The sequence below is a fragment of the Medicago sativa genome, chromosome 2 (assembly GCF_051527215.1).
Source record: "Medicago sativa cultivar Bolivia chromosome 2, Bolivia_mono, whole genome shotgun sequence".
Classification (NCBI taxonomy): Eukaryota; Viridiplantae; Streptophyta; class Magnoliopsida; order Fabales; family Fabaceae; genus Medicago; species Medicago sativa.
The window spans coordinates 68,515,040-68,541,857 of record NC_140750.1 but is presented as its reverse complement, the minus strand read 5'-3'; the positions used below and the strand labels follow the sequence as shown (position 1 = coordinate 68,541,857).

Sequence of the window (26,818 nt, the reverse complement as noted above, 5' to 3'; positions counted from 1 at the left end):
AAAAAAAAACAATATTTTTTACAAAAAAATTATATTTTTTAAAATATATATTTTATTTTTTGTAAAAAAAATGCCCATAACCAATGACAAGGTGACACGTGTTAACTCTGGACACGTGTCACTTTAGCTTTGGGATTTATATATATATATATATATATATATATATATATATATATATATATAATATATTATTTTTTTTCGTAAAAAAAAATCTCAGAGCCAATTACAAGGTGACACCAGGGTCGGATCTAGACATTTCATATTAGTGTGACAAAATTTTTAAAGAAACTATAATACAATTATACTAAAAATAATATATAACATTTTTTTACGACAAATATTATTCATCGTCGAGAGGGTGTAAGATACACCCACATCTCGCGGAAAAAACAGCAGAAAATACAAAAGTGACCGTATATAGGCGGCACACTTAAACACCAAAACCACTCTGTCATGATGCTGGAATATACAACAAGCAAAATGCCAGCAGAATTATACCCCTGCATCACAACCGAGCTCACCACCTAGCTGCACCAAAACAAAATTCTGCAGGCAGGACCAAAACAACACTTAACAGCCCCCCACCTAAACAGAACTAAAAAACAGCACCTGCAGCAACAACAAGTGTCACAGCAGACACCCAAAAACTCGCACCAGATGACAGAAAGCCCCTCCCCAAACCTGGCAGCACTTCCACACGAAACATTTAACCATAGATTTGTTAAATTACAATGAAAATCGTCTACCATCCATTTGTTGAAAATGAGCTAGAATAACATCAGTGCTAATTGTGAAAAGAACATCTATTTCAATAAAAGTTACAAGCCGATCATTTAACGATTGATCACCCATTTTGTTACGTAAATGACTCTTCACAATCTTCATAGTAGAAAAAACACGTTCAACAGTTGCAGTTGCAACCGACAAGAGCAAAGCCAACTTCAAAAGCTTAAAAACCAAAGCAAATGTCTTGCACTTATTTTTTTCCACAAGTATTGCACAAAGATTCGAAATCCCTTTCAACTTTGCAAATTTAGGATCAGATTTAACATTTCTAACATAATTCTGAAGTTGTCTGCGCAACTCCACTTCCGACACATCTACAAAATCATTTGGATAAAGCTCAGCCATCCTCAATATTTTTTTCACGTCAAAAGCAGCAAATGACTTTGCAGGACTCAAACATGAAACACATTGTAAAAGTTCGGTATTCTCTTCATCAAACCTAGCATTAAGCTCTTGCAATTGCAAATCTAAAACACTAAACAAACAATCATTCTTATAATGATGCAAATTAGAAACACTAGAAACCGGAGGGACTCGCCTAGGTTTCTTTCCTTCCATATATGGTGCATCCATATCAGGTACATCAATATCATGTTTAGTGCAAATTGTCACAACCCTAGATATAAGGTCTTCCCACCCCTCATTCCTCATTTCTTGTAATTGTTTTTTGGTATCATTAACAAGTGACATAACATTTAAAAGATCTTGATCACGTCTTTGTAGTGCTAGGCTCAAATCATTTGTAATTCCCAAAATCTCAACCATCATATATAACATGAAGATAAAATCAATGTTTGAAGCACATCAAGCAAAAGCACAGTTTCACCAAATTTATCAAACGAGGGATCATTCCTCACTTCTACAATTACCTCAACAATGGCACCATACAAAGTCATCAAACTAGTGAGAGTCCTAAAGTGGGATCCCCAACGCGTGTCCCCTACTCGAGCAATTGATGAATCTTGATTCAGTCCACTACCGGTCTCTATCTCGCCCTCCTCAATCAATTTAGCAAATTGAGCTAGTTGTTTGTCCCGAAGCATTTCTTGTCTCTTGTTAGAAGCTCGTATGAAATTAACAAGCATATTGACCTTACCGAAAAAACCACTAACAAGTTTGTGAGTCTTAACACAAGCAACAAGTGCCAATTGAAGTTGATGTGCGAAACAATGCACATAATACGCAGATGGATTCTCATTTTGAATTAAAGTTTTCAAACCACCAAATCTACCTCGCATATTGCTAGCTCCGTCATACCCTTGTCCCCTGATGCTAGAGAAACTCAATCCATTTATAGACAACATCGTCTCAAGTGCATCTTTGAGTGACTTATGTTTTATCTTGGTTTTCGGGTGTCAAACATTGATTACGTTTGAACCTTTTTAACCGGTGATATCTCATTTTTTCTTGGGAAGGGAAAAAGTAAGCAAAACCCTTGAGAATCGAGGTTCGGGAGTTGTTTTTGCTACGGGAAGGTGTTAGGAACCCATAACGACTATAGTATCCTATAGGAACCGTCTTTAATTTCTACGCGCGCGCTTTATTTTTAAATGCTATGTTGAAAGTGATATTAAGCCTAAAGGTATTCTAAGTGAAGAATTGGAGGGAGAAGAATGTGTTTGACTGTTTATTTTATTTGAATTGAAGGAATTTTGGTTCCTTGCCTACGTACCCGTTTAAGGGATCAAATCCACCGTAGTTCTCTTCCAAAAATGTTTTTGTTTTTTTGTTGGTTGATTTTAAGTTTGAAAATTAGATTTTGAAGAATGAAGATTGAGAGGCCTCAAGGGCATAATATTTTAAGAAAAGGTGAGGTTTGATTAGTGATTTTGCAAAAAAAGGTCTAAGTATGATTAAAATTCATTAAAACTTTGATTAAGAAAATGAAAGGAAAATCAATGGGATTTTGATCCCAAGGTTTATTAAGAAAAATATTTGAGTGATGTTGTTCATATTTTTTGGAAAAGAGATTTTTCTAAGTGTAAAGCCCAAGCATTCATCTAAACATACAATCCTAAACATACATCTAAACATGCATATCCTAGCCATACATCTAAAGTGAGGTGTGTGCATGTGTCGGTGCTTGTGTCGGTGTACATTATTAGCGTCCATTGTCTTTTACATCATGCCCTAATTACATTCTATGGTCTTGCAAGAGATTAAATTTGCATAAAAGTAAAGTACAAAATCCCTAGGTTATACATGCTAAGCCTTTGCAAGAAATGTAAATTGCAAGAAATTTAAACCTAGAGATGGGATGAGAATGCTATGAATGAAACATGAATGAGAGGGTTAGTAGCATAATATGTGATATAGTAAAAAATGTGAGCAAGTAAATAATCACAAAAGACTTCAAAATGCATAACAAAACTAAGGTAAAACATATCTAAAATTTGACCTTAAAGGCAAAGCTAATACAGGACCCATAATCCTCACATTTCAATCAACTTCCAAAAGCTTCATTTCATTTTTAAAAATGAGGATTAGAGGCAAAATATCAAACTAAGCAATTATGTTACATTTTAGACTTCACTATTCGCAAATGCAAATCACATAACTTGTGGAACAAGATATTAACAAATCATATCACAATCAGTAACAAAGCTACAAATCCAGAGGCATATCTATCACAAAATCCATATAACAAGGTTCAACATTATGTATCAAGATTTATAGATCAAGAAACACGCAAAATTCCACGGGACTTATCAAGAAAAATGAACAATCACTAAGTTACCACCACCTATTTCTCTAATCAGTCTTATCACGTAAAAAGCATCAAGAATTATCAAGAATACCAAGAAAAATAATAGGCAATTTTTTAGAAGTTTTTTATCATAAAAAAAGAACATGTAGGAGGTGCAGGAAGCAACATTTGCGTGGAAAATAACAAGAAATAAAGACAGGAATTAGGTCCAGTAACAAGAGGCAGCCCAAGCCCAAGCATGCATGGGTCTGGATTATCCAAATGCCTCAGAGGCGTTGGATCAATCCAGACCTAGATCTGAAGGTCTAAACGAAAAGGAACCGAGCCAGAAACAAACCGAACCGGTTCAACGCCTTTATATAAGGTGTGAGACCGGTCCAGTCTCATTTCCAATCACACCTCTCTCTCTCTTCTTTCGTTCTCTTCTCTCTCTAGCTTCGCCGATGAATTTTCCGGCGACGAAACCCTAATTTTACCCAGAAATTCGAATCAAACACATCCAGACGTTCGTAATTCTATCCTAAGCATGAATCTGTAACTTGATTTCATAAAAGAAGCCTAGAACGACGTAGATCGGGTCTATAACCGTTCGGTTTTGAAAAACATTTTGAGTTTTCATGATCTTTTGAAAGAACATGTTCGATCTACTCCGATCTACACCGTTTGAGGACGTAGAACACACATGCAAGGTATAAACGACACGAATTTGAAACGGCAAGGCAAAGTATTCGAAGAACTTGAGATTTTACCTCGTTGAAGCTTTGAACGAAGGATGAAGAATTTCGTCAGAAAATCCTTGCGAAATGCTTCGTCTCTTGCTTTCTTAGAGATCTTCGAACTGAAACCCTAACCGTTACGCTTTGTTTTGCAGGTTCAGAGACTTCTTCGTTTTTGAGCTTCTGGTTCAATATACGATCTGAAACCCTAGGGTTTTGGATTGATGTGAACTGGATCTTGATTTCAGAGACTCGTGTGATTTTCTGGATTCGGTTTTGATTTCTGTTTGATTCTTCTTCTTCTCTTCTTCGAACTTACTTTCGCGATCGTATTGGCTTTCGTATTTTGCGATTGAGCCGGTGCTCGAATTGCGAAAGAAAATGCTCGATGATGAAGATCTTCGATCTCTGAGAGCTTGTTTTTTCAAAGAAAAAAAAAATCTGTTGCTTTTTCTGGCTATGTATTCATGTTAATTGACACAGAAATGGTGGATTTGGATGATGAATTCACGTTTCTGGTGATTTAGGGTTTCTGTTAGAGATGAATGTTCTTGAAGTTTTTCTGGAATTTTTGTGTTTGATCTTGATTTTGCTGAGAGAAAAACTGGATTTGTGTTTGTGATGTGGCATTGATTCTGTGGCCAATTCTGACACGGTGCCCTATTTATAACCTGCCATGTGTACTTGAGACCCATTGAAATGGTGACATGTGTCCTGGACCTGTAACTAACTCGTCCCTTGCTGAATTTTGGACCTGAGGACCTTTGTGCAATTTCTGGACATTAAGGGACTGACCTGCAAAAATTGATAAAAAGGACAAAGAACAAACCTGATGCGAAATAGGGACTATCCTACAATTATTAAAAATTAAAGAGCTAAAAAAGAAAAGTAACAAAAAGGACCAATATGCAAATATTAGGAATTAAAGGACCAAAGTGCAATTTTAGGAATTTTAGGATAAAAAAGAAAAATAAAATTGAACTAAAAGTGAAACGATTAAAAAATGACAAAATGGACTAAAACGAACCAATTACCTAAATGAGGTACTTTAAAGTAACCTCTCTCTGTCGAAATTTTGTGTGAAATGACCAAAATGCCCCTGGGGCTAAAACGACTAAAAATGACTCAGATGCAAATTTTAAAATGGATTTTTAACAGGAAATTAAAGCAAGAACTTATACAAACAAAATTAAAAGACTCAGAGACAATTTTAAGAGTTTAAACAGAGTTTTGACACATGAAAAGACTAAAATGCCCCTAGGGGCTAAACTGACTCCAAATGACTTCGAATGCAATTTTTAAAATGGATTTTGACATAGAATTAAAATGGAGACTTATTCAAACTATTTGAAAGGACTCAAACAAATTTTTAAAAGACTGAAAGAAATTTTAACATAGGAAATGACTAAAATACCCTTTTATGTGAATTTTGCAAGTAATATTAAAATAAAATGCAGAGAAAGATGTAATTGATCAGAGACATATCAAATGACTTGAAATGCAAGAAAAGAAGAATTGAGTTAGTATTTTTTAGGTCCAAAATCAGGGTATAGCAACTTAGCACTTGTTTCTTTAACACTTGTAATACCAAGAAATCTCTCTTTTACCAAACCATCACCATCAACATAACTAAGAACAACAATCATTTGTTCTCTACCAGAAACATCAGCAGATTCATCGATCGAAACACAAAACACATCATCCGCAATATCACAAACAATTTCTCGAGTTATTTCACATGCACAAGCAGAAGCAAGATCCTTTTGAATCTTAGGGCAAGTCATTAAGCTATTTCCTGGCGCAAAATCTAATATAGTAGCTACATCTGAGTTGTTTTCCTTTAAAGTGTCCAACAACTCAAGAAATGGCCCCTTGTATAAAGAGTCATCAACCTCATCACTTCCTCTAAATGCCAATCCACACCTCAAAAGATACTTAGCAGCTAAAAGGGATGTCTTAACATGGACATAATATTCAACATTCATTTGCTTAGTTTGATTAACAAATGCAGTCTTAATACTTTGGTTTGGGTTCATGAGAGCATAACTCATATGCACACAATCAACATGAGAATTATTGGAAGTAGCATGATTAGCCAATTTTCGGGGATTCTTCCAATCACCAAAACCATCTCCCACAAAGTGATCCCCACCATAATTAGACACATTTTTAAACAAAAAACATGGCAAACAAAATGCTAGGTTCTTAGATTCACTATATTCAAGCCAATCATACAAATTAAACCAATTCTTGTTAAATCGATGTCTTGTTCCACGGAAATCAGACCAAGGATAAACAAAGTTGCTAGGAGGTTGATGACGACAAATTTTCAAGTAAGCTTTACGTACCTCATCTTGGATGTCAGGATGATAGCTTGAAATTGGAGGCCTAATTTCTGGATCCATTTCCAACAATTTATAATCAACAACTTTAACACCCTCATTGGTTGAGTTGGGAGCAATATCCGTAGTCGAAGAACTAGCTTTGTCTCTAGACAACACAGGGAAGAATTTCTTCATCCTATAAACACCATTGTACAATAATCAATTATCATAAACAAGCAATTTTTAACTTGTATTATTAATAAAACAAAACAAACAAAGCCATAAAACTCGGCACCGGCAGTAGCAAAATAAACAAAGAAAATGATGAATTGTTAAACTTGCACATACAGGTTGAAATCACAGTTCACATCACCCTAAAGTTGCTTAAATTCAAACGGCAATGGCAGAGTAGGCCACGCACATCAAAGGCCTAAATTGAATTTTAAGATTAGGCCTATCAAAGGAACAAATAACGTGAGAATTAGAATGTGGCAGTAAGTAATGTTTCTTTTCATTGCAGTACCATGTCAATAATTTCATTCATTGCAGAACAACAGAAAATCTCCAATTCAAACCCTAAAAAAACCCCAATTCTCAATTCACAATTCTAAAACCCTAAAAAAGTAATTGTAGAATGAATGAGAAAGTAGAGAATCAATTGACTATTTCACTTACCTTGGCTTAGACTTAGAGTGATAACTAAGAGATATACTAGATTTGAAGAAGGACTGAAGAGAGAAAATGATGCTGTTGACTGATGAGAGTGGAAGAAGGAGAGGTTTGTTTGTTTGTTGTGAGAAGAAAGGCGATTGTGAATTGTGATTTGTGAGAAGAGAAGAAGAAACCGATTGTTTGTGAGAGTAGAGAAGAGGAGAAGAAACAACGCGTCGTTTTGTTTTGTTTGTGTTGTGATGTGATCCTAAAATTCTCTCTCTTGACAAGAATAATAAAGTCATTGTGGAATAAAAGAACCAAATTAATTTTGGGTTCAAAGTTTTATTTTCGTATGTCATGATATGTCTGTCTTGTTTTGGCTATATTTGGAGATCTGGATGTCCGTTTGAGGTGATCTTTAACTCGTTGAAAAGCTTACAAAATTCTCTACATTTAATCTGTTTGACTCGAGAGAAAATTTGGAATATTTAATGGTGTAAAATGAGCCGTAAGTTGAAAACGTGGTTAAAGTGTGTAAGCTGAAGAATTAAAGGTGGTGTTTGTGGAATTGTAACGTCTAGAAATGATAAACCTTCACAAATCAATGTGCAAATGAATATGTAACCTCCTCATGCATTGATTGGCCGCCAACTTAGAGAGTCATGTTGTAACCTTTTATTTGCATTAATCAGCCATCAAAACATTATTGTAATTAGTGGCTGCATTTCCTTTAATTTTCTAAGAGTTTTAGAGTCAAAATCATCATGTAATAAGCTCATATAAATAGAGCACGAAAATGATATGTAAACAAGTTGAATTTTGATTAAAAAATACACTTTGTGTGTTGTGAAGCTTTGCTTCTTTTTGGTTCTCGATTGAACCATGCATTGATCTTATCAAGAAACCACGTTTCTTGTAGCGATCCTCTACCAAATTAAACATCTTCCTTGGATTGGGAATTTGTTTGATTACCATTTCTCTCTATTTCCACCATTCTTCACTTTTTATTATCATATTTTATCCAACATTCACAAAAATACAAAACTAAAATTACAACCTTTTTTTGTCCTTTATCATGTTGTGTGTTTTCCAATTTCCACTTTCCTTCCCGTGCCTTATGTTTATGCATATAAAAAAAATAATAAAAAAATTAGGCTAGAATCTGGTGTGGCAGCTGCCACACCATGTTTCACTCTACATCCGCCCCTGGGTGACACGTGTCCAGGAGTTAACTTTTTTTTAAACCCTAACGGAAACCTAGCAGAAGGGACTAAAACGAGACTAAAAAAAAACTTAAAGTACTCAAACAATCTTTTTTTTAGTTAAAGGACCAAAACGATACCAACTAAATACTTAAAGGACCAAAAAGCATTTAAGCCTTCCTATAATAATTGACCCACTAAATTTGTCAAATCAAATCATACTTCTTCTAAAATAAATTATAAATAGTACTTGGTTACAATAATTTATGAATATTGATTCACTAGAATAATTTATAAATGTAAAATTTGTATTAATCACATGTATTGAAAAATTATTTTAAACGGAAAATGTATAATCTAGTAGTAAACAAGCAGACGTTAGATATGGTTTTAAAGGTTTCGAGTATAAATAAATGAATCATAAATATTTGAAATCAATATATGAAATGGTTTTGATCGTGTGAAAAAGCCATTTACAAGACATGGGTTGGTATACAATTAGAAAGAAAAAACAAATCAGCGATGTGAATTTGACCCCTCAGAAAATAACAGAACGATGGAGTTGTGTTTGACTAATTAACCCAACTCTAATCAAGTTGCTGTCTATGCATGCAACTAGAGTGAAATATTGGTCAAACTAATAACTGTCATATATGCATGCAACTAGAGTGAAATATTGGTCAAACTAATACTTCCTCCGTTTCAAAATACATGTCCATTTTGGAGAAATTGCAGTGACCAAGAAACCAAATAAATTTTGTTACTTTTAATGAAATTATATGTGTATTTTCTATAATACCCTTAACCATTTATTATTTCATTCTATTTTTTCTCTCTCTGCAATAAATATGCAAGGGTATTATTGAAAAGACACTAATTAATGTTGCATTGAAACTTGAAAGAGACAAGTATTGTGAAACAAAATTATTCTCCAAAATGGACAAGTATTATGAAACGGAGGGAGTAACTGTCATATAGTGTTAATGATTAGTACTTATGCTGAATGGATGATTGGAGTTTTTGCATGCCACGCTATTTCCTTTTTGGGTAAGAACATGCCACGCAGCTCGATCTTTTCGTTCTAGAACGATACATAAATAAATATATAAATAATAATAATTTAAAAACGAAAAATACTATTTACAGCGATTTTTTATTTAAGCTCATAATTTAATAATTAAATATATTGTTTATGTACATACAATGATAAAGACCGAAGAGATTTTCGAAATTTCATAGTGCAGATTTTTTAGTTTTTTTAAGGATAGTATGTAGTGCATATTAAAACATGCAATTTTCAATGTATTTAGTGTGTAAATTTCGCCTCAAAACTCTCAAAATAGTGTACATACTCGGACCAATGTAAGTGTAACGTAACACAAAGCAATCTCATCTCATTACAAATAAGAGGATACAAAATGGAGAAGATCTTGACTCCTTATATATGAACTCGGTCTAGGGGTGGATATTAGTATTTTTAATAAATTTGAATAAAATATTATATCTTTTCTAGTTGGTATATCAAGTGCGTGCGAATAGTATGTCCTACATTAGACGGAGAAGTGAATGTTAAACGCTTTATAAGTTAGATGACTCATAATATTTTAAATTTTTGGGTTAAAATATGGTGTCTCTCACTTGTATAATTGTATAACGCTCAATGTGATAATCTCCCAAACCTCCTGACGACCCAACGATGGTATCATAGCCATGAATCGACAAATGGTTCGACACAATGAGCTGGTCAAACCATTGTCGAATCTGGACTCTTGTTGAGGAGTCTGAGGAGCTTCGGGAGAAACAACTGTGCCAATCCTCCAAGACTACAGAAGAGGGAGACACCGCATCTCCACTCAAAATCTTAAGGCATTAGGTACAAGGTCACATTTCTTATTAATCCAACATTTTATCCATTCATAAGCGATGTGCAACATTAAACACTTGTAAAGGAAAATGTTAAAGGAGTTCAAAAGAAGTTCAAATCGGTATTTTGAATTAAGTTTGGTTAATTGAACTGGTTTAAATATGAGGTTCAGTTCATAAACTTTTTTTAACTCATACTTTCTGCACAACATTCTCCCTCTCAAGTGTAAGCCTATCAATGCATCATACTCACCCCACAAACAGAAGCTCTTTCATCCGCATATAATTGCTTTACTTGTATAGCCGTTGACACCACCCACATCAACGAGACCCACCGCCAAAACACAATTGTGTCGAAAGTCTTCATGATCAATTCTCCGGTTGATTTAATTGGCTAAATCGATATTCAGAATTTTGAACATTGCTTAATACGTTTGTTTTATAAATAAAAAAAATTTAAAAAAAAACTATTGTACCATGAAATACTTTTGTCTACTCTAAACATGCATGTCGACCCAGACTACTTCATACTTTGAGCTTTTTTCCCACTTTTGTGACTATCTCACAATCTTCCATTTTTTGCAGCTTTTTCCTTTGTTTTATTATTGCTCAAGTCAACTACTCTTGGGTAACCATCGTACTCTTATCTCACAAATTTTCTCCACCAGTTACTCCCAAAAATTCAACCGCGTATTGAGCAGACAAATTTGAAAATTGGGACAAATTATTATTTTCATAAATAATATCTTCTCATTAATTCCGACTCTTATACCAATCTCCATGTATGCATGCATGCAACGACCCTCACAATTCTTCTATATATATTGCTTAATATTTCATATGTTTCTTCACAATTCACTCACTTTGGTAGCTTAAAGCTCTAAAAAAAGAATTAGATTTCATAATATGGCTACCTTTATAAAATTATTTGTTACACTCTCCATTTTTTCTCTCTTAGCTTGTTCTACCAATGCACAACTTGTTAATAACTTCTATGGCAAAACTTGCCCTAGCCTTCAAACCATTGTGCGCAATACAATGACTAGTGCTATCAAAACAGAAGCTCGGATTGGGGCTTCAATACTTCGATTGTTCTTCCATGATTGCTTTGTAAATGTAAGATAATGTTCAAAAATAATTTATTTATGCATTATATATATGGGGTATATTTTTAAAAAATTGTATAATCACATTTCTATTTATTTCTATTTTTATTTTGTAGGGATGTGATGGATCAATTTTATTGGATGACACTGCCACCTTTACCGGTGAGAAAAATGCCGCACCTAACAAAAATTCAGCTAGGGGTTTTGAAGTGATTGATACCATTAAAACCAGCGTTGAAGCTTCATGCAATGCCACTGTATCTTGTGCTGATATTCTAGCACTTGCAGCAAGAGATGGAGTATTTCTGGTGAGTGGTCCATTCCTTTCTTTCTTCTGATGCAAAACATATTAGAAAAAATTATACTCCGTCTCGCTGAGAGAAACTTGAATTACACTTTCTTCCATTAATAGTTTTATTTTTTATTTGTAGCTTGGAGGACCAACCTGGGTAGTACCACTTGGAAGAAGAGATGCAAGAACAGCAAGTCAAAGTGCAGCAAACAGCCAAATCCCTTCACCATTTTCTGACCTTTCCACTCTCACCAAAATGTTTACAGACAAGGGTTTAACTGCAAGTGACCTCACAGTACTTTCTGGTGCACACACCATAGGTCAAGCAGAATGTCAATTTTTCAGAACTCGTATATACAATGAAACCAATATTGACACAAACTTTGCTACCTTAAGAAAATCAAGTTGTCCTCTTTCTGGTGGTGACACCAATTTAGCACCTCTTGATACTCTTACTCCAACAAATTTTGACAACAATTACTATAAAAACCTTGTTGCAAGCAAAGGTCTTTTCCATTCTGATCAAGCTCTTTTCAATAATGGGTCTCAAGATAATTTGGTTAGGAGCTATAGTGCCAATGGTGCTACTTTTAGAAGAGACTTTGCTGTTGCTATGATAAAACTGAGTAAAATCAGTCCTCTAACTGGGACTAATGGGGAGATTAGAAAGAATTGCAGGCTTGTGAATTGATCTTGAATTGAAGGGCTTATAAGCAATTAAATAAATAATGTGTTGGAGATTTTTGTGGGATTGATTATTACAAGGTCTAAGTCATAAAGGTTGACTAGATCTTGGACACATTGGCAATTGTAGTATTGCTGTTGCTTTTTCATTTTTGATAATTTGAATGTTAATTTGTAGTTCCACAAATACATGAATGGATCAAAGTAATTTTATGTTGGATTCAAATCTTGCATTTTTTTTTCTTTCATTGTAAGGAAAGTGTGTAGATCTAGGTAGATGGTTCATGTTGTCTTTATATGTTGGAACTTCCTAAGTTTTTGTTTATGGGTGTGCAATGGATTTTAATCATACAAATATTTCATTATGATAAATATTTTTTATAAGGAAATTCATTATGAGAAATGTATGTATTAACATAATAAGCCAAGAAGTAGAAAAACTCCTAGGAAAACTCATCCTCATTCTTATTTATTGTAATGAAAAAAATTATAGTTTAATTGAGGCTAATTTAGTACTAGTACATGTTATAAGCTATGTTAAAGTAAAAGAAAAAAGGCTAAATTGCTAGACTTAAATAGGTTCTCATAATATCCAATCACAACAATTGATGTTAAACGCACAACAAAATAAAATGTGTTTTTATTTTTCCTACGAAATGTGTTTTTATTTCTTAAGAAAAGACGGATTATTTGAAAATAATAATATGCATTTTTTTCTCATAAAATGAAAATATACATTTGAAAAAAAGCACCTTTTAAGTAAAGTCACAATGCATATTATTATTTTAAAATAAAATATATTTTTTTCATCTTGAAAATACGAGTTTTATTACGTGAAGAACCATTTAGTTTTTTTTTTTTTTTGACAAAGACTCATTTAGTTTTTGAGAACAGTAAAATATATTTTAGTCATTGATAAAAATAAATCAAAACAACTTAAAAAATACGAGAAAAATATTTGTGTCTAATGAATATATAAAAATCACAAGACAAATATTTGTTATTGATAAACACTACTAGAAAACTCGGATTTAGCGACGGCAATTTTCCGTCGCAAATGGGCAAAAATCCGTAGCTAAACGATTTTCTGACGGATTTTGCGACGTGGCAGAAATCCGTCGTAATAATGGGGGTCGGAAAATATTAGCGAGGGAAAATCAATTCCGTCACTCATTGCTGCGGAAGACAACCGGTCGCAAACTCCAAAAATCCGTCGCAAATCCTCTCATAAAATGGATATGTGTCACCCAGTTTTCCGTCACAAAATACCGACGTTTTATTTATCCATCACAAATTTCTGAGGGATAAAACCGTTGCAAATTTCTGAGAGAATACTTCCGTAGTAAAACTTCTGGGAATTTCACTAGCGTCGCAGAAATGGCGGACGCTACTGTGCAAGACAAAAATTTTGTGACTCTTTAAAATTCCGTCACAAATACGAAGCTTTTTTTTTTTTTCCTCTAAAAATTAGATTAGGAAATTTCTCAATTTCTTCTCAAAACACTTTTGGAATATAAAAAAGGTGATGAAAAATTACAGTATAAAATACATTAATATGATAAGATATGATAAAAATCACATTAATATTTGATAAAAAAACCTTTTTGGTTGCGTTCACAAAAATCACACTACTTATCTTTTGCATGAAAATATATTGAAATAATTACTAAATAGTATTAGAACATTTACTTTAAATTAAAAGTTATACTAAAATTCTCAATAATATGATAAATAATCAAGTGGACATAGATGTTGATCCTAACTCGAACGATGATGTCGATAAGGAGGTAGATGTGAATGGCCTTGTTGAAAAGACTCCATGAATTTCTGGAACTGCTCTCGGAGCAATCGCGAATCCTCCTGTGACTGTTGTGACTGCTCTCGAGCTAAACGTGACTCCTCCTGTGATGTACGAATTAATTCCTCATTAGTCTTCAACCGCTCCTTGAGTTCCATGTTTTCAGCTGACATTTTAGATATTGCAGTCCTCATATGCTCATATTCAGATGGTGAGATGCCGTCAGATGATCTGGATGAAGAAGGCTTGTATTTTCCTGCCTCTTTCCCCAAACCATATATGCGTCCTTTCTTGTCGACTCCTCAAACTACGTCCAAGAAGATGAAGTTATCTGACTGATGGTCATTAGACACATCATCCCCCTCTGTTTGCTGTGAGTTCCTTTCAAAAATCCGTCTTTCATATTCATCCTACAAAATTAGAGTTCGTCTTAATTCTTACGTACAAAAATATAAAATTAAATTAATTGCTACAATTAAATTCATATATAAACCAACCAATAACAACTTAAACAAATTAAAACTAGCTTTTAATTAATAACTAAGTTATCATGACTTCTTTCCAACTCAGAACCTAATGAATGATAATAAGCATGCATAACGTTAAAAACTATGGCACAAAAGCAGGTAACATACAACAATAAACATGATTAGATAACCAAAAACAATTATAGCACATGATGGCAGAGTTATAGTGTAGCAACATGCATCAATACACATGAGGACAGTTATAAATACTAATTTCAAAGTTTTTCCAATTACCTTGACTTTCCACCAACATACAAAGTCCACCAAAGGATATAACTAATTCTAGAAAATTTACAATTGTTTTATGTTTATTTGACAAAAGGCTGGAAATGATAATCTCATCGAATTGTAACTTACCGCAACCATTTGAGATTTGGAGGATACCCACTTTGATGGATCGCCTTTCATTTTGTGTGTCTTTATATACACCTCCCAGCAGCTTGGAGTCATGTTTGAGTCAGTTTTCTATAGTACAAAATAAATAAATAGATTAGTATTATGGTTAATTTATATCACTATGCTTTACTGCAAATAAAATTTGTTTACTTACTAATCTTTTAGAATGCTCGATTGTTGGAATTGACCCACAAGTGTGCAATGGACCATCAGACGATCTTCTATTTTTCTTATTAACTTCTGCCTTGTCCTTCCATTTACTATCTTCCTAATTCTGTTCCAATTTTTCACGCAATTGAGCAGGGATCCATTCGCCTTTGTCTATTCCTTTTCGTACCCGATACATTGTATTTTGGTACCCTTCAGATGCCTTATGATGATAAGTCTTCTCTATGTCTTGCTCATGCTCAGGAAGCCACTTATATATCCTCTGCAATACAAGCAATGTAAATAATATAAGATAAACTGGACATGGCTATAATATAGCATTTGAAAAGTAAGCATCAATTATTTTAGACATGTTAAAATGTTATTGTGTATCTAAATTTGCAGTATTTTGATCTGTACTAGTATAAAAAGTCTAAAAAAAAGTAAATAAAAAAATCATAAATTACGACTAGATGTCTGCGAACCTTCAAACCCAACAGGATTCAATAAGATATGGCTACTATTTCAAAGTTTAATAGAAGTTTGACTAAAGAAGTTAGTAGTTACGATTCTACTGGGAGTTTGTCACAGAATTGATGCATTAGAATTCTATAATAAGGGAATCATGGACTCACTTCATACTCAAGTATAAGCAGAAGTACTTTTTTTCACTTATTAAGGATGGTAGTTAAGTGCATATAATTTCCTTGATTTCATGTAAAAAGAGATTAAGAAAAGGGTGATGCTTCACTGGAGAAGCTATAGCTAGTACCAATCCGAAAACAACATCACCTAAGGGTTGTATATATGTTAATTGGTGTAACTTATCATTTTATATTTTCATAAGAGACTAGTAACAAATTCCATTCCATACCCTCCAAAGTTGGGAGGGAGCCAAAAATGATGGTAGGCAGTGCGGTGGAATATAATATATACGAGCATTTCCAAATAAAAAATGGACTGAGCGGCAAATCTAATAATGAGGACGTTAAACATAAGTTGGAGGAAGAGAAGGACAGTACTTGAAACTCGTTATACCACAAGTCAGCAAGATTCTTGTCATTTTTCCTTAACTCTGTATAAGTTGCCCAAGTCCCTTGAAACAGACGTTTCATAATCTTTGTAATGGCATGTGGGGGCTGAACAGCAGGCTCAAACCTATAAAAACAAAATTAAACAAGTAAAATACAAGGATACAAGTTATTATAGAATTAAACGGAAAATATTATAAAAAATATTACGTTAACTGTGGTCCCGGACGGATCCATATACGCCTATCAGTAGGATCAGTACTCCCAGCTATCGGATACGAATCATCACATGATGATGATGATGCATGTGGATCACCACCAGATACAACATCGGATTGTAAATGTGGCGGGCTATGTGTATTAGAAAGATTTGGACTTGGAGTAGAGTGGGGAGATTGGATATTTGTAGGTATTTGAGAAGTGGGAGCATGAATTGTAGACATTTGTGGACTTGGAGTAGAAAGGAAAGGTGGGAAATTTGTACGTGTTTGAGATATGGGATGATGTGTCGGTTGCCTTGTAGGTTTGGGAGGTTGGATATTTGAAGGTATTTTAGATGTAAGATGATGTGTAGGTTTCCTTGTAGAGTCGGGTTGTTGGGTATTTGTAGGTGTTTGAGAAGTGGGAGCATGGACAGTAGACATTTGTGGACTTGAAGTAGAGAGGAAATGTGGGAAATTTGTATGTGTTTGAAATATGGGATCATGTGTAGGTTGCCTTGTAGATTGGGGTTGTTGGGTATTTGTAGGTTTCCTTGTATATTGAGGTGGTTGGGTGTCTGCAGGCCTAGGTGCTTGAAATCTGGAAGAACGTGACAAAGTAGTTTTATGCTTCCCTCCCCCATTTCCCCTGACTTTGTTGATGCTTATACCAACACCTCTTCCACTGTCCATCGTAATATCATTGTCTTCCATCTATCTATACACATATAAAACTAGGTAATTAACTATTGTACATGAAAAAGTTAAAAGACACCCAAAATTAGACATGAGCACAAACAAGTTAAAAGGCACACAAAATTAAAACATAAGCACAATTAGCATTTTCCATTAATATGCATAAGAATCACACATAAGGATTTGTTAAAAAAAATTAACATAACAATAGAAAAAAGACTAGTTTGAATATATATATTCATCATCTGAGTTGGAAATATAATTTTGTCTGCAATTTTGTCTGCAATTTAGATTTAAACTAAAGAATTTTGTCTGCAATTTAGATTTAAACTTTATGCACAGACAATTCTGAGTTGGAAATATAATTTAACTTTTTCAATTTCAGATGCGAGAATGAATGTCAATTTTAGGAATTAATAAAACGTTGTCTTGCAAAGGATGAATATATCAATTTGAGATTTGAGGAGGGCAGTAGTGTTCTAAAAGTTGAAAAGAGATTTAATCAAACATGTAAATGAAGAAACATGGTATTTGACATTTATTAGTCTAGATTTTATTTGATTTTTCCTTTTTATAGCACTTAAGCTAATCAGTCTTAATAATGATTTTAATTGGTTGACGGTGAATGTTTTTTTTACACTGTCAGTATTCTAATTAAACTCAAAACAAAAACAAAATTATCTATCCAAAATCTGTTCTCCCTAATTAATAATTAAAAAAAATAAAATTAAGCATCCAAATTCCATACACTAGTTTGAAGCAAATAAACAAAAAGAAAAACAAAATTATCTATCCAAAATCTGTTCTACCTAATTACTAATTAAAGAAAACAATTAACCATCCAAATTCCATACACTAGTTTGAAGCAAACAACACAAAGAAGGGGATTCAACTGTAAAAGACAGCAAAAAAATCTTCACCAACTAAAACATATAAATCTATAAAACAACCCAAATCACAAACAAATTGACAAAATCCCAAAACAAAAAATAAAAACCTTAACAGATAGGCATTCAAATTGTGCATACATAAAAACAGAAGGAGAAAAAGAGTCTGGAACCTGTTTGCAGCAGCCAAGTGAGATGAGCTAAGCGAGCAACGGGCCGAGCGAAGTGAAGGATTTAGGAACCTGTTTGCGGCAGCAAAGTAAGATTAGCGATAAGCTAATCGAAGTGAACTGATGAGTGAAGGTTTTGGGAATTAGATTGATGAAGTGAAGATTTAGGGCAAATGAATTTGGAAATTAGAGAGGGGAAATTAGATTAGGAACCGATTGGGGGACCTGTTTTGGAGTTAGATTGATGAAGGATGAATGGATTTTGGTATGAGCGATTGCTGATTGATGGGTGAATGAGGAAAAACTGAGTTTTGTTGTGTATCTGTTTGTTATAATAATAATGAATGATTTGAGGGAGAAAGTGGTGTTTTGTTATTTATATAATTATAATAATAATAATAATAATAATAATAATAATAATAATAATAATAATAATAATAATAATATTTCCTTCAAAATAATAATAATAATAATAATAATAATAATAATAATAATAATAATAATAATCTATCACAGTATATAATTGTGAGCAGGAATGTTCTATTGTTTGTGTTATTGAAAAGATAAAATAAATTATTATATATTTTTGAATAAAGAATTTTTATTATATTTGTTATTATTGTTTTTTGAATAAATTTTATATTTGTTATATTATTGTTAAAAGATTAACGTAATTTGTTACTTTTAATAATGAAACATCCGTATCTGAAAAATTCAAGTTTTTTTTTTATAACAAACTTTTGTTACATATAATAGTGAGAGTAGAAATTATATAAATAAGACTGTTATGTTGTTAAAAATTTAAGTGCAAATTAGAATAACAAATATGATGGCAAAAATAAAGGACTCTATGAATATTCAAAAAGAAGAAAGAGTGGAAGATTCGTTTGAAAAAAGTGAAGGAGAAGGAGAAATAGTTGAAGATTCATTCGACAAGATACAAGAAAAAATTTGCAACGAAGAAGGATAAGTTTCATCAAAAGTTCTAATGGATCATGATTTAACCGAGGAAGAGTATCAATTTGAGTTGAAAAATTTTCAAGATATGGTTGAAGCTGTGTTTAAGAAGATACAAGAAAAAAATGGCAACGAAGAAGAAAAGAATTTACCAAGAGTGTTATGGGATTTTGATTTAAACGATGAAGCAGATTGCAAATTTGATTTGAACAAATTTCCAAAAGGAGAAGAATCTTCCCAACACGAGTTTCAACCTGTGATTAGGAAGATGTTAAGAAAACTTCTTCCTAAATTTTTTGAAACCCATTTTATTTTGATTTTAGATTTGAAATAAAGAGTAACTTTGAATCAAAGTTTCCAACTTTGAATCAATGACACCGTCTAGTCTAGTACAACATAAAAACATTTTATGTTTAGTCTTGCATTAATTTATCTTCTTTTTGAGAATTACATATTGCTTAGCCATAACTTTGCTTTTCTATAGTTGGTGAAATTTACTTTTCTTCATATAGCCTTAAATCTGTTTTACGTATTTACCACCTCTTTGATTTAGATTTGGTTTATTGTGTAAAGGAGCCTCTTTGGCTAATTTCTTGTCTACGTAGTTTTCTAATAAGCTACTGAAAAAATGCTTATGATTTTAAGCATTTGTTAGGTTTTTCTTTTAGATTCTCTCTTTGTTTTAAAAAAACTAATTTTTTATTTATAAGAAACTGATATAAAAGTGATTATTTTGCTTTAAAAAGAGATTTTTTTTCTTCGAAGATGGATAACAAACGAGGAGTTCAGTTAATAGGTAACAAGTTAAATTTACAGATTTCACTAAAAAAAATAAACAAAATACTCATCACTGCTGATCTCAGAAACTTACCCGGCGCCACGATTCAGCAAGGCAGGACCTCCACCTCGACCACCTCTAGGCCTGGAATACCCAAACAAAAAAGTAAATAAGTGATTGAAGATTTCAACAGAATTTGAACCATTAGAGGGAGAAAAAAAACTGACACTTGCTGCCTATTTTGATCTAGTAGTTTAGATATGAACATCAATTTTCACCATTCACAAATAAATATGTACTCCATCCAGGGTGAAACAAAGTATCCAAATAGACATTCCCTTAAACATGTTACGTTCTTACCTTAGTTTTGGGATACCACATGAATATGAATAGGGCAAGCTTCAATTCTCCATACATGGGAACCCTTCATAAAGTTCCGGCGTTAATTTTTTGTACAAATCTTATTGATCAAAATTGAACAATGTACAAATGTCTGAAAACTCAAGGACTCACCGCCCAATAACTACATTATAAAACTTTTCTAGTACTGTGAGAAAAGCTACAATGATCCTGCAAATTAAGGATGAACAAACATATACATCAAACAATGATTATTAACTCCATTCGCACATGCCAGACAGCATTAGCATAGCATATAATTATGTATGCTGCAATCGAAGTGCTTAAAATGAATGCTACTACCAAACATGCTTCTGATAAAATCACAAGCCACACAATTAGATGCCACATTCGTATTTACATAAGACTAAGAGTGCAGGAGGTCATAAGAGTGCAGTCATGGTTTATCAGATCTCATATCAGGTAGAGACAATGAAACACAAACAACAAAGAATGATAAAAAGGGGAAGATAAAGAAAGAAGAGCTTGAACACAAGAAAATCACAGACAGTTCATCACAAGAAAATACAAACCTGTAACTTTTCAGCGACCTTTTCACATTCCATTCGTGAAAGACAATAGATGATGCCACATTCATCAAATTGATTTTCCCTGATAAAGCAACTCAAGACCATGTAAACTCTCCAATTGATGAGAAATTCGCGCAGGGGTGGGAAGAGACCCTAATGACCAGACGCTTTCATGCTTTCGGTAGCTCTGGTCGTTATTGAGGATGGGAGACAGGGCTGCCAGTGCAATCAGAATGTAACATAAACCATCAATTTGAGAAAAAAATTAAAGGACCTATCTGACAAAAATGTTAAACTTAGAGCACGACAAACATAATTTCTACAAGCTTAAATAAGGAAATTTCTTATAGAAAATACTTCTTATTTCTAACAATGAATAAATAATAATCTGCAGCTTAAATTATAAACATGCCTCTTGTTATATCAAGCTGCAACATCTTTCTAGAAATAGCCCACAGACTTTGAATTCGTTTTAATTTTAAACAGATTAATATCATTTTTAAGTTTCAAATTGCATTTCTTCAACTAAAATAAAAACAAATCAAATGCCAACAACTCAAATATATAGTTCAGCTTTTTCCTATCTACCAACAACCTAATAATAATAATGAAGAAAACCAGAATAATTGTGTTTGGTGATGTAGAAACCAAACTCGGGTAACCAGTAGTTGAAAACTATGTTGGCACCGTGATTTTAACGAAAAGCTACCATACTAAATTGTTTATATTATTTTGTGTAGACATATATATGGTTGAAACATGAATAGTAAGTGAGATAAATTTGTTGTTATAGAGCCTGCAATTTACATGATATATGTTACGGTAAGAGTGACTGCACTCTCCATGGCTCCCGACTTGTTTCTCTCAAGTTCAGAGAGAAATAAATGTTATCATAAAAATACCGTGTGCACAGACTGAGTTCGATGAAGAAGCTTCACGCAGCAACATGCTCTTCAAGCGGCCAAAACCATGATGAGACTTTCTAATTAACATGATAAGATGGTTTTGCTTCTGCGTGGATGGCAGAAGCAATTTTGAATCGACAGTAATTTCTCACCATATTCATCTATTGGACATCATAGTCATAATCTATCTCTTTTTCAAGCTATTTAAACTAACTAACTAACCATGTAGTAGTTTACAAGTGACCCTCTTGTTACAAATCGAGTAATCCAGTAGTCTTAGTAGAGTCTGCCTCGTAATTCAAGTTAACAATTAAAAATTGATATCACATAATACCTCAATAAAACTGAGTATTTAGCTCAAGGTGACAACAATGAAGATACAGTCATGGTACATTGGACAATAATTTAAGATTGTGCAAAAGTTTTTTTTTTTGTTAGAGATTCTGATTCTTCAGAAACGCTTAAGCCAAACCTCCTACGATTTTTTACAAACTGAGTTTTTATACAAGTGATTTTTTAAGTAAAATTCCCAAACAAATGGGATCATAATCATACCATTATGTTGTTTCAAATTTTAGTGACAATAAAAATGTGGGTGTGGGTCATCTGTGGGATATGGTTAGGGCGTACCTCAGCTTGATCAGAACCAGTTCCCAACTGCTCAAACTGGTTCCCACCAAATGCATATACATCACCATCAGCAGATGTACAGACAGTATGCCAAAAACCTGCAGCAACTCCCTCTATTTGAATGCCAAATAGGGAAGATACGCAGGTCGGACTCAGTTCATCGTCGGTGCTTCCTTGCCCGCACTTTTCCAAAAACAAGATAACAAAATTTAGTATAACAAGCAAAAATCATGCATCAACAAAGAAAGCGATCAAAAAGATGAATATTGGAACATATTATCCCTTGTTAGAGTGAACCTCATCTTAAAACACAATCCACATAAGGCCAGTATTTGAATTTCAATAAAATCAATCAATAGCTTAACGAAACAAAACACAAGTATTGAAAACAAGAGCGAAAAGATACCTACAAAAGTTGAATGTGAAGGTTAGCAATAGAAGCACTTGGTTTAATAATTTCGATCTCAATTTCTTCAGCGGAAACCTTGAAATCGTTGCGAAGTAATGGACTAAACACCTGAATCACATGAATCGCCGAAAACGTTACAACCATGATTTTGAATATTATCATTTAACACATGCACTAGATTAGATTAGTACACATTTTTGGTAATCATTATTTAACACGATAATTAAAAGTAATCACTGAAAAGAATGAAACAAAAATGAACAGAAAAATGATTAAACATTAGTGTCAACGAGGCAGTTTCACTGTCTGTCTAAGGAATAAGAAAGATTAACTGAAACTATACTTTTTTTAATCTTCTCCTTTTTTTGCCAAACCAGCATGTCCAACTTCACAAAAGGCTTCTCCTTTTTTTTCCCTCATTTCACTACTGCCTTGGACCGGCCCAGGTTACAGATAATAGTTGATTTATAGGTTAATGTAATACCTTGCTTGATTGAATCTATCCCAACTTTTAAACCACCAACAGATGACAATACTGCAGCAAGACAGATAGAAAGTAAGAATTGTTATAAACAAAAGAAAAAAAACTAAACATTGTAGAGAGAGACGATGTGAGTCACCAGTGAGTAGATAGCGGGTAATATAACAAACAGGACATAGTAGTATCAATGAAAACATCAACAATAACATAAAAGATCACTGAATAAACTGTATAGACTATTTATATATACACATATAAACTCTCCACCGGTAATTAATATTAATAACAACTATATAAGCTATATGTCTCTAAGTTTCAATAGTCGGCTCCCCGCCTTTAATTAATAATAATAACAGTAGGCTCCCCGCCTTAATCAGGCTCCCCGCCTTAGTTAGGCTCCCCGCCTATAAATAGTAATGATAGGCTCCCCGCCAAAGTGGCTCCCCGCCGGTAAAATTTCTATTAATAATAATGACAATAATAATAATTAATACTAATAATAAGCTTTCAGCTTTAAGTAAGTTATAGTATACCAATGCTATTATCTACATATAATACAACTACAATGTTCTGATAACATTTCTCAAAAACAGTCCAAACCCAACATTATTCCACAATTTAAACTCTCAAAAGTATCCAACAAAATTCATGCATTTAACTTTATTAAACCCCAAATTCAAAATCATATTACCATGTCCTTCTAAAGAATCAATGAATGAGCAGTGTAAATTGATAGATAGAAAGAAGCTTAAAGTGATAACCTAGGACTTGTTATAGTCCCCATTATTAACTCACAAGTTTTCTAAGTTGTTGAGAAAGGAATTGAGAACTGATGCTGGTCGATCAGATTCACCGTATCAGCACAAATCCTTGTTCTTCCTCTTCTATCCTTAGTTTCTGAAAGTAACCCAATTCAGCCATCCATTCCTTATTGCATGTTACACTACCCAACAATAAACTTGATCTACACCTCTAATTTCATGAAATCTCTAGCTAATACATTCAATTAAGACATTGATTTGATGACTCACTCTCTCCCTTCCTTTCCCATTCTAACTCCATCGTACCCTTCTTTTTCTTCTGCCTTCTAATTTTTTTTCTGCTCTCTCCTTCTATTCTCTTTTTTTTCTTTCTTAATGGCTTATTAGCAACTAATTGGGTTCTTGAGCTTCTTTTGAAAGCTTCGCTGTCCCCAAGACTATTCACTTCCTTTCTATATAAAAGTGATAATGCCTATATAAACTCTTATATTATATAATCAAATTAGAGCATACATACATATATGTATATATATATATATATATATATATATAGTATAACTTGCCTCTAATATTAGTTACTAGTATTTTATTTTTTATTTTATTTTATTTTATTTTTTTATACTAAGAGTCTATGTAAAATTCTTGTAAGCTTTCACTACTACATATGCTAACTATTCTAAATTCTCTAAATTTAGTAAAACTTTTGGGGGTATTACAAATGATACTTTAAAAGATATTTGAGACAGATTATCATATATATATATGTGAGCCTCACCCAATCCAATTGCATCAGAACTTTTCATTATCCTTGACCACTTGCAACAGTCAATGACCATCCTAAAACAACAACAATAAGAACATTTTTCGAGTTAAATGCTCTCCATTTTGTTCTTCCTAGTATTTCTTTTTTCAGATAATAAAACAAAATAATATCCTTTTAGTTTAATTTCCATTAATTCACAACAACCGAAGCAATTCTCACCGAATCTGAACATCATACGTTAATTCCAGCTCTTGTTAAAACCTATTTAAGATCACATTACCAAGATAAAAGAATAGGATTAAACCCCCAATTTGTTAGACTTGGTTTGGAATGGACTCAAAGAAATCTAAGATTATACCATCTATACTAGTTTCTCTAGTCATCCATACTAGATATCATCACTAAATTTCATAAATATTACCTCAAAGAGTCTCAATGAACCATTTCCAATAGATGGGTATTCTTCGCCTTCTCTTAGAGCACCAACTCCAACTCCAAAATTTTACCCAAAATCACTTGTACTATGAAATAGCTTGCTTAGATCCATAATATTTCTTATGGGTAATTGATTTGTGGAAGTAGATTGATGATTTGAAGGAAAAGGAAGAAAAGAAGAAGAAAAAGTGAAGTTATGGAGGAACAGAACAAAGAACGAGAGGAGAGAAGGAAATAACAAGGGAAAATGGTTGTTTGTTCAAAAAAAACAAGGGAAAATGGTTTTTTTTTTGTGGTATATTACCGCTGGATAATCTATTAATAGTTTCATAAATTTAATTTTTTTTAATTATTATTAATTTTTTATTTTACAAGTTAAAAACGGTGCGTTTCAATAACTCTCTCATTTTTGCATTTTTCACATTCACCATCACAATCTAATTCAGATAAAAAAAGTACAAAGCATGATGCTTGTACAATAATAATAAAGTGATATTGAAACATAAATTCACAAGTAAATTCACATTCACATTTTTAACATTCAGTCCTTTAGAGCATCCATAATAGTAGTTCCTTAATAGAGATTCCCTCAATGGACCCCACGTTACACGTCACTTATTTATAATATATTAATAAAAGTACCTATTAAGGACTCAATGACTCCAATGACAATACACTAATAAGGACTCAAATGAAAAGTACTTAAATATGACCCACTAACTTTGTATCATTAAACAAAAATAATTTATTAATTAAATTATAAATTACCTCATAATATTTAATTACAATCCTTAAAAAAAATTATAAAATATTTATTTATTCGTATGAACTTAAATTTCTACCACATTTGATAATAATTTGAAAATGGAAAAATTAACATTACAAATTTTACATTGCTTGTTAAAAAATAATAATAATTAAAGAAAGGTTGGGTGGGTAGAAAATGGTGCAAGTTGTCCAACTATACCTATTTGTTTTTTCTTTTATTTTAATTTTTTTATAATAGTGGTGTAACGGATATAATTTTATTTTAAGGGTTTATTATATACACATTTTTGAATTTTTTTTTTTTTGGTCGAACATTTTTGAAGTTTTAATCCCCTATTTTAAAAACCAACTTTTTGATCGTTATATTAAGGAAGTCAACAATTTTTTTTGATCCCCCACAAATTTTGATGATGTCACATCCTCGTTAATGACATGGTGATGACCGTGTATTAATGAGGTATAAAAAATATTTTCCATGTCATTATTATTGATTAATATTATTATTTATTTTATTTTTATATTATAAATTAATTAAAATAACTGCCTCCATCTTTACCATCAACATTCAACACTAGTACAAGATTAATCACAATCCACATCAGCACTCTTAAAACTCAACCCCCAAATGTGTATGTGGTTGTTGGTTGTTGAAGATGAAGATTTGTTGAAGAAATTTTTATAATGAATATTAATATTGTAATATATAAGTAAAATAAAAATATATTTTTCAAATCATTGTGCCAAGTCAGCGTCACATCAATGAAGTTGTTGGGGGACGAAAAATATCTGTTAACTTTCTTAATAGAGGATCAAAAT

The 26,818-nt window shown here is 32.7% G+C and overlaps 2 protein-coding genes and 1 pseudogene across 3 annotated transcripts; 1 reads left to right on the top strand and 2 right to left on the bottom strand.

The window, feature by feature from the left end:
* Window positions 1–1,417: 1,417 nt before the first annotated feature.
* LOC146950071 (uncharacterized) lies at window positions 1,418–6,409 on the bottom strand. The gene is made up of 2 exons (XM_085746033.1): window positions 5,765–6,409; window positions 1,418–2,101 (listed from the first exon to the last, which is right to left on the bottom strand). The coding sequence occupies exons 1-2, from the start codon at window positions 6,258–6,260 to the stop codon at window positions 1,551–1,553; spliced, it is 1,047 nt and encodes a 348-aa protein (XP_085602159.1). The 5' UTR covers window positions 6,261–6,409; the 3' UTR covers window positions 1,418–1,550.
* Window positions 6,410–11,104: 4,695 nt separating this feature from the next.
* Window positions 11,105–12,560, top strand: LOC146950070 (peroxidase P7-like). Its single transcript, XM_085746032.1, has 3 exons — window positions 11,105–11,368; window positions 11,475–11,666; window positions 11,790–12,560. Exons 1-3 carry the CDS (start codon window positions 11,159–11,161, stop codon window positions 12,339–12,341), a joined length of 954 nt encoding a protein of 317 aa, XP_085602158.1. The 5' UTR covers window positions 11,105–11,158; the 3' UTR covers window positions 12,342–12,560.
* A 1,340-nt stretch (window positions 12,561–13,900) lies between these two features.
* LOC146950069 (uncharacterized) lies at window positions 13,901–25,528 on the bottom strand (annotated as a pseudogene). The gene is made up of 17 exons (XR_015027423.1): window positions 25,221–25,528; window positions 25,019–25,060; window positions 24,812–24,873; window positions 23,138–23,329; window positions 22,796–22,902; window positions 22,386–22,568; window positions 20,854–21,066; window positions 20,435–20,491; window positions 20,282–20,345; window positions 20,015–20,065; window positions 19,296–19,397; window positions 18,190–18,258; window positions 16,444–17,151; window positions 16,225–16,360; window positions 15,210–15,485; window positions 15,017–15,124; window positions 13,901–14,542 (listed from the first exon to the last, which is right to left on the bottom strand). The product of XR_015027423.1 is annotated as an uncharacterized LOC146950069 (transcript).
* Window positions 25,529–26,818: the final 1,290 nt, after the last annotated feature.